Consider the following 12,922-nt stretch of genomic DNA (forward strand, 5'->3'; position numbering starts at 1 on the left):
TTGCATTATCCTTGTCACAACAAGTTTGGGAAGAGTTATTTTTGTGTTTTTAGAATAGACGACTTTCAGAGAGTGTTGAAACAACCACAAAGAAATTGGAAGAAAGTCGTCAGCTGTTGAAGACAAATGAGAATGGTATGATACCAGTTTTATGAATAATATCATGTTAGACATGTTTAAACCTGTTAAAACCCTCAGCCAGATTGAAATGGAAACCATCTGTTGTCATACTTACATGATGGTTATTTTTGTGTCAGTCATATCAATATTGTTGCAGAAGTATTTTCAATAGTAAGATATGTCTACATACATTCTAGAACTCCATTGCTAATCGGTTCCTATTACCTCTACTGCAGTGATACAGTGGCTGAACAAACAGATCAATGAGCAACAGTTGACACATCACAGAGTCGGGGCTTTCGAGATGCCCTCTGCAGCATCAACAATGGTCAGGCCCGGGGGGACAGCACTGGTATGTATTTATCATTTCAGGTGGTATAGCCATGGTATGTTCATACCAAAGAACCCAGCACAGGTATATATTTATCAGGCCTGCAAGCAGAGCACTGGTATGTAGTTGTCAGGCCAGGGGGCACAGCACTGGTATGTAGATGTCAGGCCAGGGGGCACAGCACAGGTATGTAGATGTCAGGCCAGGGGGCACAGCACTGGTATGTAGTTGTCAGGCCAGGGGGCACAGCACTGGTATGTAGATGTCAGGCCAGGGGGCACAGCACTGGTATGTAGATGTCAGGCCAGGGGGCACAGCACTGGTATGTAGTTGTCAGGCCAGGGGGCACAGCACTGGTATGTAGATGTCAGACCAGAGGGCACAGCACTGGTATGTAGATGTCAGGCCAGGGGCACAGCACTGGTATGTAGATGTCAGGCCAGGGGGCACAGCACTGGTATGTAGATGTCAGGCCAGGGGGCACAGCACTGGTATGTAGATGTCAGGCCAGGGGGCACAGCACTGGTATGTAGATGTCAGGCCAGGGGGCACAACACTGGTATGTAGATGTCAGGCCAGGGGGCACAGCACTGGTATGTAGTTGTCAGGCCAGGGGGCACAGCACTGGTATGTAGATGTCAGGCCAGGGGGCAAAGCACAGGTATGTAGATGTCAGACCATGGGGCACAACACTGGTATGTAGATGTCAGACCAGGGGGCACAGCACTGGTATGTAGATGTCAGGCCAGGGGGCACAGCACAGGTATGTAGATGTCAGACCAGGGGGCACAGCACTGGTATGTGGTATGCAGGCCAGGGGGTATGATATACTTGCAAGCCCTAGCCAAGTACTCTACCTAGCCAAACTTAGTTTGTGATGCCCAACCATAACAAGAGGAATTAATGTTTTTATCTAGCCTAGCCTCGCCTCACCTCACCATTATGTCTATGCCTCTTCTTATGACAAGGAGGAGTGTTATAGAGAACACCTCTATAATTCATAAACAACATTTCAGGGCTACTTCAGCTCCTAAATGCCCACAAAGCCTCTCATGCCTCTTGTTGTCCTCCAGCACAACTACAGCACGTCCAGCTACGGGTCAGCAGCATCCCACCACAGTGACAGCCATGTGATGCAGTCAGGTGTTGGTATACCACGACAGTACCCACACCGACAGCCCCAGGTACCACCCTTGAACATGTGAAAACCATTCACAATACAATCTGTATGAAGCATCTGTTCCCACTGAAACTAGAGGTCTTAGAACTGTAGCACTTCAGGTTTCACACACACTGTGAAGTGATACTTGGGTATATTCTGAACTGTGGTTAAGGGTTTTCAGGGATATTATTTATTTAGATAGCTTACTAAATAAAATACTTACATATGACGAGACCTGTGAAGATCCGGGTTAGAATGAACCTTCAGTAACCCATGCTTGTCATAAGAGGCGACTAACGGGATCGGGTGGTCAGGCTCGCTGGCTTGGTTGACACGTCACCGGTTCCCAATTGCGCAGATCGATGCTCATGCTGTTGATCACTGGATTGTCTGGTCCAGACTCGATTATTTACAGACCACCGCCATATAGCTGGAATATTGCTGAGTGCAGTGTAGAACTAAACTCACTCACTCACTATATATGGCAATCCTTAACATTTTGGGTTCAATATATAGAAGTGAAATAATTTTCAAAATGGCATTAATCTGAACATGGTCTGCTGTGAAAAAATGTAAAGATATCACCTGCTTTATCACCCTTGACTCCTGCAGCTACTGAAAGATAAAAATCTTGTGAAGAGTTGAAAATATTTCATGTGATATTATTTTCAGAAAGATATATAATAAGAATATTTGAGAAATGCAAGAATTATCATTTGAAGTCATGGAATTCTGTTTGCAGGTTCAGTATAATCCAGGGAATCCTAGACGGAGTGGTCTCCCCATGCCAGTCCCGGCCCAGCCCGCCCTGGTCCCCCACCCCCAATTCCAGAGGAAATCCGCCCCCAAAGCAACCACAGCTCCCCAGCCTCTAATGCAGACAAGGAAAAGTGAGTCATCTCCACAACACATCTGTTTTCTTTCGATATCAGTTCCAGATTCATTCAAACTTTGGTAACTGAAAATATGTAGATCTTTGAGTGTATGGATCTTCTGTAGTTTGATGTCACAATGGTTGTTCATTGTGAGGAAGTGTCATTGTAGCAATATCTCCTTGATGATAACCAGCAATATCTCCAGCAGAGTCCAGTTTGGTTCTCATACAGTTCCTGTAGCACAAACATCTGAAACCTGGAAAATGTTCCAATGTATATATGTGTATGAATACAAATTATTATTACATTAAATCCCTTTCTTGTATAATTTATAAACAAACATGTCTGTTTATTCACCACCCTCATCTTCCAGTGACCCACCCATTGACCCCAAGTTCTTACAGAAGCGGGAGGATGCCATCCCAGTCCGGGGTCTGCTGAACAGAAGCAACTCCCCTCCCCTCATCTCCAACACAGCTCCTCCCCACCCCTCCACCAACTCAGTCCGCATCAGCCAGCAGATGATTGTCCCCCGAACAGTTCAGGCTCCACTGGCTTCAGCGTACTTCCCTGGTCAGAGCAAAGCTTCATGATGTCAAAGCTCCGTGTGAATTTCATAGTTCTGAACAATCTTCTCATGGGAACATGTTTGGGCGACATACTCATAAAGGTGATTGAGACAGGAAATTTTCGTGAAGTGCAACAAATAAGACAATTTGACGGCTCCACAGTGAGATGGCCTGTGCAAAGTTTCGGGATTGTGACATTCTTCTGAGAAGATGTTTTGGCCAAACACAGCTGTATGGTCACAGAATTTCAGGAACTGCAATAATTATGACAAGCTGGAGGTTCCACAGTGATTTGGCCTTTGCAAAGCTTCAGGATGTTCTATTGCTGTTAACTTTCTTCCAAGATGTTTTGGCAAGGAAACTGAATGGTCACTGAATTTTTTGCAAAGGAAGTGCAACGAATGAGATGATTTGAAGGTTCCATGATGACTTGGTCTCTGTAAAGCTTCATGATGTTATGTTACTGTCTTCCAGGAACCTCTTAGTACAATGTAATGTTACACAAGTATTAGTTCATTAAGTGCAACAAACAAAAGGATGTGAGGAATGGATTCATGATGACTGAATAAAGATTTCAGAGATGAAGAAGGGCTGTAATGATGAAATGCTCCAAGGATCTGTTCTCATTGATCATATACTTATCAATCGCAAGATAAACTTCCGTTATTAGAATTGTTACTTCATTTGTCTCTGAACTAATCAGAATGTTTAGCACTCATACCATCTTGTCATACTTTACAGATCGAATGTCTGGATGCCACTCAAAGATTGAGTGGTAGACTTTGTAAAAGATACTTTCTGAATATGACAGATTGTCACAAATTTGTGAGGTTGAAGAAACTTACAATCTTCATTGTGGTCACCTATAGAACTATTATATGATACAGCTAGTGTTTTTGTGACGTCCATTCACTGCCAGAGAACAGCCCTGTGTACGAGGGTTTGACTGATGTGATCATCTCAATGACTAATGATGAGGCGATGAGATTCAAGGAGGATGCATAAGCTGCCTCATAATAGTAGTGTTATATCCTTGATTTTCAAAGCAGTCCGTTAATGTCAACATGCAGAGGCTTCATCTGTAGGACTATCCTAGATTCACCTGTGTTCCACATTGTAGGATGTTGGTGTGTGTACAGCATTATTACCCCTGTGTTCAACATGTCGCCTACAGATACGTTGTAATTTCAAATGATATGTGGGGGCGGTGGGGTAGCCTAGTGGTTAAAGCATTTCCTCGTCACACCAAAGACTTGGGTTCAACTCCCCAATGTGTGAAGCCCATTTCTGGTGTCCTCCCGCTGTGATATTGCTGGACTATTGCTAAATAAGGAGTAAATCTAAACTCACTCACTCTAATAATATGTACCAAAGTTCCCCAAAACAAAGAATTCTATTACTTCTCGTATTTTTCTGAAAACAACAGAAACACTTTTAGACAAAATGTACCTAATATTTAGTTTTCTATATGTTTTCCAAATCAATAATGATAATTTTCATAGGGATAACATGCAGGCACTATGTTTAAGAGATATTAGGCAACGAATTTTAATATAAAATGGATTATTATCACAAAAATGGTGACAATTATAGAAATAGATACAAACAAGGAACAATTGGATACTAAAATAGCCGATGGAAAGGACCATATGCTTGTTATTGACCACTGTGTTTGTAAAGGAAGTATTTGCATGCCATTATACATGTAGTTGGTTATTGTAAACATGTTAATACATGGGTCATGCTTTCAACAAGAAACTTATTTATTCAATATGTTCACTGCTCAAGGAGCATATTTTTAACTGTTTAAAATGTGTGTTTTTTGTGTAAAAACTTCTTAAAGAGATATATGAAATAAGTAATTCAGAATGAAATGTATTAATTCAACTGCAATAGAACTTGTCATATCCTGTCACTTAAAACTCAAAATTCAAAATTCAGTCATGTGATTGTTGTCACTGTGAACAAATTGTGTGAAAAACGCTGAAAAGATATACCATGCAACAACTTTGTTTTCCAAATGGTGTTGCATGTAGCAACTGCATCAGCATGTGTGTGACCGCCATTGTTACTGAATTCTCTCTGCATTGTTCATGGAGTTTGTACAGGTTGTTAGAATACAGTGGAGTACAAGGTTCATGAGTAGAATACATGGATTTACAACTGTTGAGGAACACATTTATGTAGATTCTCTAATACTGGTTGGATATATGGTGTTAAATTTACGGTGTCGAGGAACAAATTTCCCATCTTTCCTGTCTGAAATGGAGCAGTGGGGTAGCCTAGTGGTTAAAGTGTTGGCTCGTCACGCTGAAGTTGGATATTAACATGGGCAGAATGTTAAGCCCATTTCTGGTCCCCCCCCAATATTGATTCTCCCTTCAATGTCCTAAATCAGTCTTTCCTGTCTGAAATTTTAAAACAAACTTTTCAGGGCTGTGATTCACCTATGAAAAGGGAAATTATATGAACTTATGAAAAAAACACTCTGCAATATGATTGAAATACTGTCAAAGTTGTGATGAAACCAACTCATTATCACATGACCAGTCACCAAAAGGTGCACACAAGATGTATTTGTAATGTGTTGTTAAAATATGGAATCAGCATAGGCAATAACACATTCCCTAACAATTTGCAGTATGTGAGCTTTATTCAGGTTTGGAATGTGAAAAATATACATGTTCTTTAAGGTTAAGTAAACTGAGAATTGCCAGGCTCAGTGAAATACTGTTTTAGAGACATCCATTGTGCAGTTGTTACTTACAGATTACACCATACATGATACTATTACAATGGTAAAGCTTGTGCTGCAATGTGAGTGTAAGTTAGTTATCTGAACTATAATGAATGGGTACCAACTTATATTTCAGGTCAATGTAACCGAGATCATGTACTGGCGTTTTGAGCTATACATTCTTCCCTAATTGCAAATTTCAAGCATGATTGTAAAATAAAAATATAACAAACAAAACTTTGTTATTTCTTATGAAATTAGAAGATGCCATTATCAAGTCTGGACTTGTGCGTCAGTGGTCAGGGGTGTGTGATCACTGCCCCATGTTGCTGGGGTCAGTGCTCAAGATATCCGATCCGGTAAAGCCACTGATAGAGGATTCTCATGTATCTTTGAAAAATAATTGTTATCCAGATTTAAAATGTTAGATACACAAAAAGTTTAAAACAGCTGGGAAGGAATATATTTATAAAAATAGGAAGGTGAATGAAAAAGACATGGATTGCTCCTCAAGTTTGTACTGTTAGTATAGGACTAGCGTCCTGTACTGTCAATATCTGATAAGTGTCCTTGTATGAAATCATTTCCATTATATTTAAGGAAGTTTTGATTGTATGATAGCTAGGCAGGACATACCTGCTTAGTGAAACTTACTGGGAAGACCTGTGTTTAGACACAGTAAAATGACTGAAATACACACATATTTGAAAGCAGTGGGTAACTGAAAAAGGTACCCACTCAACATTCATAATACCCACTGTTTGACACAGCTGGGAAGGTACCCCATGTGTTAAATCTTATCTGGAGCTCTGCAACCATTAGAGCCACTGAGGAGGATTTACTCATATGTAATCTTTGACTTTGTTATCCAGACTGGTTAGTTACCCTGTGTCTGACACAGCTAAGAAGGTCCTGTGTTTGACACAGGTGGGAAGGTCCTGTGTTTGACTCAGCAAGGAAGGTCCTGTGTTTGACTCAGCTAGGAAGGTCCTGTGTTTGACTCAGCTAGGAAGGTCCTGTGTTTGACTCAGCTAGGAAGGTCCTGTGTTTGACTCAGCTAGGAAGGTCCTGTGTTTGACTCAGCTGGGGAAGGTCCTGTGTTTGACACAGCAGCTAGGAAGGTCCTGTGTTTGACACAGCTGGGAAGGTCCTGTGTTTGACACAGCTAGGAAGGTCCTGTGTTTGACACAGCTAGGAAGGTCCTGTGTTTGACACAGCTAGGAAGGTCCTGTGTTTGACACAGCTGGGAAGGTCCTGTGTTTGACACAGCTAGGAAGGTCCTGTGTTTGACACAGCTGGGAAGGTCCTGTGTTTGACACAGCTGGGAAGGTCCTGTGTTTGACACAGCTAGGAAGGTCCTGTGTTTGACTCAGCTAGGAAGGTCTTGTGTTTGACACAGCTGGGAAGGTCATTTCTAACTGATGCTCTGCTCCAGTCTAGTGATCATTTGCAGTCTTTGTCCAGAAGATGTTACTGGTGCCATGTTTAAAACTTTGCAACATTGTCTCTGTGTAATCTTGGTTTTTATTAACTGTCATATAAAAAATCATGCTGATGTATATTTTGAACACAAAACAACATGGTTGAGGTTCATCTGGGTCCTCCTCACCTCTAATTAAAAAAACAAATAATGACATATTTTAGTTACGTAAAACCTTTTATTGTCTGTAAATAGTTTACATACAGCTCTTCCATTCTATGCTCATCAAACAATTTCTTCAGATCCTTTGATGACTCACATTCAACAACTTTGAAATCTTCAAATCTGAAAACAGATATAATTTGAAACTTTAAATTAGTATGTAAGCACTGACAAAATAAATATTCTACCTGTTCAAAAGTCAAGCCTACCATGATTGTTTAGCATTCCAACAACCCTGAAACAATTTTCGATCTGTCCCTAAATTCTCAACAGGAACCTGATACTGCTCGAGATTCTGATAAATAAGCAAATCGCCCGATTGGGTCCATAAACATGAGTATAGACCTCATTTGAAGTCTTATAATTAGTTTATTATATAATAAAGCCAAAAAAGCAGATTGACTATCTAAACCTATGTTATCTTATATAATGTTATCATATTTCAACAAATGGTGACAATCTCATTGGCTTAGGTTTGGGGAATACCACTACTGGTGATTCCAAATCTATTTTTGGTAACTCAAGTCAATAATCAGACTTGAATCATAGCTTCTTTTTTTTTTATAGTGTGTGTGTTTCTGTCAAATTATATGTGACTGCTTCTCATCAAATGAATATGGGAGAACTCTCAACAGTGTGTACCTAGCGCTGGCTGGCAGTGACGTCTCACACAACACAGACATCATCTTCTCCTTACAGGGATGGCCGCGGGAATCAACATCAATGTTGACAGACTTGTGACGAACCAGGTACTCCTGAAATATATACTGTGGATTTTAAACAACTTATAAATGACATGGAGAACGAAAAACAATCTGTTTGTTGCTGAAAGATCATTATAAAACCTTTCTCGTATCACATATATCAAAAGGCAATGGCCTAGTGAAGAAGTAAGAATAGGTCTTCACCAACCCTTGCTTGTAAGATGCTATTAACAGGAATGGTTGGGCTGACTGGCTTTTTGATGCATTTCAAGCTCTCTCTGTTCAAGCTCTTCCTGGGACTAAATTCATAATTACTCACTGGATTTTCTTGATCAGATCATTGACAGACCATCGTCATTAAGTTGGAATAATTGTTTTCCTTCCTCACTACAGAATCATTAATAAGGTAGAATCATGTTTGCGAATTTATTTAATACCTGTGACATTAATGTACTCCCCTTGACAGCTGTATATTTATGTAAAATATTTAAGCTTAGACTGACAAACATGTTACACTCTGGAAATATAATCTATGTTACTACTGAACTATCGGACATGTGGCCTATATTACAAAATAAACTTGACTGATTGAATATTATGTACACATTAAAACAAAAGGAAACCATAGATTAGATAGAAGTCATAACACAAAAATGCAGTCCATCATTTGTACCTTCAGGCTAGACTGGTGTCCTTGCAGGAGGATGAGAATGAGTTTGTTCCAGAACACTAGTCTCCCGTCCAAACCAAGTTCGCCTGTCCACCTCCTTATAGTTTTAATGTACTGAGACTTGGCCCTCATGTGATCAAGACGAAGCATCAGTGTCATCCTCTCTGGCTCCCGGCTCATCGGGGAGCCAATTTCATCTTCAGTCTGATGCAGCGACAGTGTCGACAGTTTGTCTTGAAGTACAGAAATCAACTCAATTAACATTGGACTGCCAGTATTGTCTGTTGCATGTTGGTTGGCTGTGTCTCGTAGAGTTTTGGACACACTCTTATCAATGGCCGCACTGAGAATTGACACATCTGGAGGTGTGTGGGGGTAGGATGGTGTGACGTCCAACACTACCTTTACATCTACCCCGTCATCTCTGTGAAGCTGGACTGTCACTTGGATGTCCTTTCCATCCCCTATGAGAACAAAATATAATTTTGTACATTTATACGTAGACCGTGACTAAAAAGCACTGTATGTATGGTACTACAGACTATAGCTTTCTGTTATATCAGAGTGACTAAAATATATATTCATGTGTTTACTGCTTAAATAATAAACATACACGAGTGTATTTCTAACAAAATTTCACAAAAGGCATATACAGTAGACTTAGAAGACATACAGTAAACAGTGGATACTTTCCATCATTCACATAAGAAACGTGAAAGTATCAACAAATTATACATTGAATATGGACTACACAGGAGGTCAAGTGTGCCCTTTCATTCTAAACATGACAAAACATTGATTTGAACCTTAATTTTATCTCAGACCAACTCTGTCAGATGGTCAGTCAGCATGCTACAGGGTGTAACACTCTGCTCAGTGAATGACTACATTGTATTTGTGTGCATTAATACTATGTAGGTCCAAGAGATGATAACTGATACAATATCCCCTCATGCGTCCATCAGCTGTTTCATATCTAACTTCTGTACATGGTGATAAGAACGGTGAGGCTTCTACGGTTACCGCACGCTTATATAAAATAATGCATGAACCATGTACGATGTCCAGCTCTCCGGGCAAACAGTAAATGGACTTCAAGGCAAGAAGCTCGTCCTCTTCCATCATCGAGGGCTACTGTGTGGTCTAAGGGAAGCTACTCTTGTCAACTAACCACTAAACATACTCCTTGCAGCGACATCAGCTGTTAAACAAACCTATCGTTATATAAACTGGTGATGAATGGAGCTTACGCTGGTTGTTCGGAATATTCAATGTTAACTTCACGCCTCGAAAATACTGCGAACCTGACTTTTGTCCACATCTGATTTTAAACAGCGATTATTCTCGCGTGGCTAAGGCCAGGGAGACTATAAGATTGTTGATTATCCCTGCTAAGGCGAACTCTAAGTTTCATGGAAGACTATTTATTATGATTATTTAAAACTCTTCTTTGTCACGTCACAGATTTTAGTATGAGCGATAATATTCAATGGTCTGTCGGTTACCCTAAACGGGATATGATAGGATACACTTAAGACCATTTTAGGTTGAGAACAGCACATACGCATACAAAATGTAACAGTTTGTGAAAAGAAGATTTTGCATGGACTTTTGTAAGTTCAATTCCTGAGAAAGTTAGATTCCTTTACAAGAAAAAAGACCGATCGGCCATAGACCAATTATACACGCACGCACGCACGCACAGGACATTACCGGTCATGCCAGATGCTTTTCTGCCTCCCGGGGACACAAGTCTTTGTCATTCCGATGCTCTATATGATCTCCGCACATAAATTAATTTTAAAATGAATGAATTTAATTTTCACTGCAAATATACTTGTTCATAAATCCATACATCAGAGCTTCCAACCCCAAGGTAAAAAAGACTGAGATACTGAGGTCCAAGGGCATAATTGCCAATTCCCTTCTCAGAAACGTCACTGAAAATTTATGTGTTCAGACCTATTTGTGTTGTTTCAAGTCGTCAAAATGTACATTTTTTCATATGAACCCTACCCGTGTTCACAACATCCGGGTTATCAGGGGCGGATACAGCTTCTTGAGAAAGGGGGGGTGCACCCTTCATTTTCACCCGAGTGTCAATGGTCATTTAATAAACTTTCAGGACAAGGGGCACCCTTGCACCCCCTCTGGATCCGCCTATGGTTATCTAATTGATATTCAGCCACCCATGCTTGAGGCGACTAACGGGATCGGGTGGTCAGGCTCTGACTTGGTTGACACATGTCACCATATCACAATTGCGTAGATGGATGCTTATGCTGTTGATCACTGAATAGTCTGGTCCAGACTCGAGTATTTACAGACTGCCGCCACATAGCTGGAATATTGCAGAGACACTGCAGCGTAAAACAACCAACCAACCAAACCAACCATATTAACCCAGTCTTGCACGCGTGCGTTTTAAATATCAGTTTTGTCGTGAGCGCATGACATGAGTTATGAAAGCGTGAGTCTCAAGCCGTTAGAGTATGGTATGATACACTGCATGATGGGCTAGAATATGTGGCAAGTCTAGATTACCACCGTTTCAGTTTCTGAAAATGAAGAACGTCTCTGGGCTCTTTTTAATTATATTTCAATATAATTTAGAAACATTTTTATCAGTGTTATTCAGAGACCATATAATAGATTATATGGTATCTGGTTTATTAGACTAACAACTAGTCTCTGAAATGAACATATTTTACTGAAAAAAAAGTTCATAGTAGAAAAAAATTAAATATAATGAAAAGGAGCCCTGAGACTTTCTTCATTTTCAGAGACCCTGAAGCTGAGGAAATCTAGACTTGCCACTTTTTCTAGACTTGTGTGGGCTTTCTTGGATATATTTGCTTCAGGGTCTGTACGAGAGACTACTGGTTTATTTGAGAGACTAGATACGTGAGTTTATTGTTTAATGCCACACCCAGCAATATTCCAGCTATATGGCGGCGGTCTGTAAATAATCGAGTCTGGTCCAGTGATCAACAGCATGAGCATCTATGATACGATGACATGCACCAACCAAGTCAGCGAGTCTGACCACCCGATCCCGTTAGTCGCCCCTTGAATGTCTTCAGGTCAGTAAAAGTCAGTTCGACATAAGCATGTTCGTTGTAAACGTAGTGTTCTGTAGTCAATGTGTCGACTTTCTCTCAAGACTGGTAACGCTTGTATTTTGTTAACCCGTAAATAAGCCCGGGCGTAAGAAATCCACATCGGATTGTCCCAGCTAGTCCGGACGCTAATTAGTAAGACCCAACATAACGATCAGGCTTCTATCAACTGACAAACCAATGTGTGATAGTTTGAGGGTGTCCTTTGACTAACTGCTTATACAAATATGATTGCTTCCTTGCTATATTAGCAATAACAAATATGACGCAACAAGAATATTAGTTCCGCTTATTTCCCAAAGAACTGAGACTGATCTTCTTTGACTGCCACTCACTGATCCCAACAGAACCTAACTTGTATTATCGTGGTCTATTTACCTTTGAAAATTCAAAAGCACGTGTTACAATCGGAGCTGTTGGGCAACATAGTTTACCACACGAGATTTGCCGACTGCTCCCGGGGGCGGAAGATGCGCAGTGTTCGACTCGAAGATACGTAGCCGCCATGTTTGCTTTGTAATAGTTGGAATCGATTTGTAGACGAATAATATAGTTGAAAACCACAACAAGTGATTTATTATCGTTTGTGTAGGTAGTCAACGAAGATAAACGTCCAACGTTGATGAAAAGCTCATTATGAGCTCAGACGGAACTCGAGATGTGGATGCTAAAGGTACCAAATTATGGGTCCCAAACGTTTAGGGCTAATTTCCAAATTAGTCTCTAATTGTATTATTCATCGCATGATTTTAAGCATTTAATCTATGTTTATTGCTCAGTTGTTCATGTAGTACAATCGTCGAGGGTTTAAGATTCAACATAATGATCTTTTAATAACGACTTTTTACTCAGTCTCATTATGCGTCAGGAGTTGTCTTTCGGAATAGTTGTTCATGGGTTCGCCACAGAATACATTTCTCAGCCAGTATAACTTCCAAGGCCATGTCCTTTGAGGGACAATGAAGTGATTTGCTTCGCATTTAAAAGCCCATA

At 40.4% G+C, this 12,922-nt stretch overlaps 3 protein-coding genes and 1 long non-coding RNA gene across 7 annotated transcripts in view; 2 read left to right on the plus strand and 2 right to left on the minus strand.

Moving 5' to 3' along the window:
• Positions 1–4,477, plus strand: part of LOC124259702 (spindle assembly abnormal protein 6 homolog) — a 16,483-nt gene extending 12,006 nt beyond the window's left edge. Inside the window, 6 exon segments of the mRNA XM_046693926.1 lie at positions 54–135; positions 357–472; positions 1,525–1,635; positions 2,356–2,406; positions 2,409–2,503; positions 2,862–4,477. Of these exon segments, the coding sequence (XP_046549882.1) occupies positions 54–135; positions 357–472; positions 1,525–1,635; positions 2,356–2,406; positions 2,409–2,503; positions 2,862–3,081 (675 nt within the window). The 3' untranslated portion in view covers positions 3,082–4,477.
• LOC124260034 overlaps positions 4,398–12,922 on the minus strand; it is a 21,244-nt gene continuing 12,719 nt past the window's right edge. The window contains exons 2-3 of the long non-coding RNA XR_006893994.1: positions 10,747–10,750; positions 4,398–4,410 (exon numbers count right to left, since the gene is read on the minus strand). This is a non-coding gene — a long non-coding RNA (uncharacterized LOC124260034). The remainder of the gene's footprint in view (positions 4,411–10,746; positions 10,751–12,922) is intronic.
• On the minus strand, positions 7,433–9,987 carry LOC124259948 (RWD domain-containing protein 3-like). Its single transcript, XM_046694204.1, has 4 exons — positions 9,863–9,987; positions 8,814–9,274; positions 8,079–8,191; positions 7,433–7,559 (listed from the first exon to the last, which is right to left on the minus strand). The coding sequence occupies exons 1-4, from the start codon at positions 9,933–9,935 to the stop codon at positions 7,439–7,441; spliced, it is 768 nt and encodes a 255-aa protein (XP_046550160.1). The 5' UTR covers positions 9,936–9,987; the 3' UTR covers positions 7,433–7,438.
• The window catches only part of LOC124259433 (YTH domain-containing protein 1-like), a 20,562-nt gene continuing 20,044 nt past the window's right edge, over positions 12,405–12,922 (plus strand). For 3 of the 4 annotated variants that reach the window (XM_046693818.1, XM_046693666.1, XM_046693744.1), the window contains exon 1: positions 12,405–12,602. In XM_046693818.1, coding sequence (XP_046549774.1) covers positions 12,566–12,602 — 37 coding nt within the window. In that variant the 5' untranslated portion in view covers positions 12,405–12,565. The remainder of the gene's footprint in view (positions 12,603–12,922) is intronic. The other variant, XM_046693603.1, reaches the window with a different exon arrangement.

The sequence above is a fragment of the Haliotis rubra genome, unplaced genomic scaffold (genome assembly GCF_003918875.1).
Source record: "Haliotis rubra isolate DU_JTF1 unplaced genomic scaffold, ASM391887v1 Scf10, whole genome shotgun sequence".
NCBI lineage: Eukaryota > Metazoa > Mollusca > Gastropoda > Lepetellida > Haliotidae > Haliotis > Haliotis rubra.

Bases quoted from the DNA above. Each gene is read 5' to 3' on its own strand.
- LOC124259948 (XM_046694204.1), bottom strand. From the start codon at position 9,935: ATGATGGAAGAGGACGAGCTTCTTGCCTTGAAGTCCATTTACTGTTTG. The intron at 9,275-9,862 runs GTTCATGCATTA...TTGTTCTCATAG, and splicing joins AGAGCTGGACATCGTACATG to GGGATGGAAAGGACATCCAA. The intron at 8,192-8,813 runs GTACAAATGATG...TATATATTTCAG, and splicing joins GACACCAGTCTAGCCTGAAG to GAGTACCTGGTTCGTCACAA.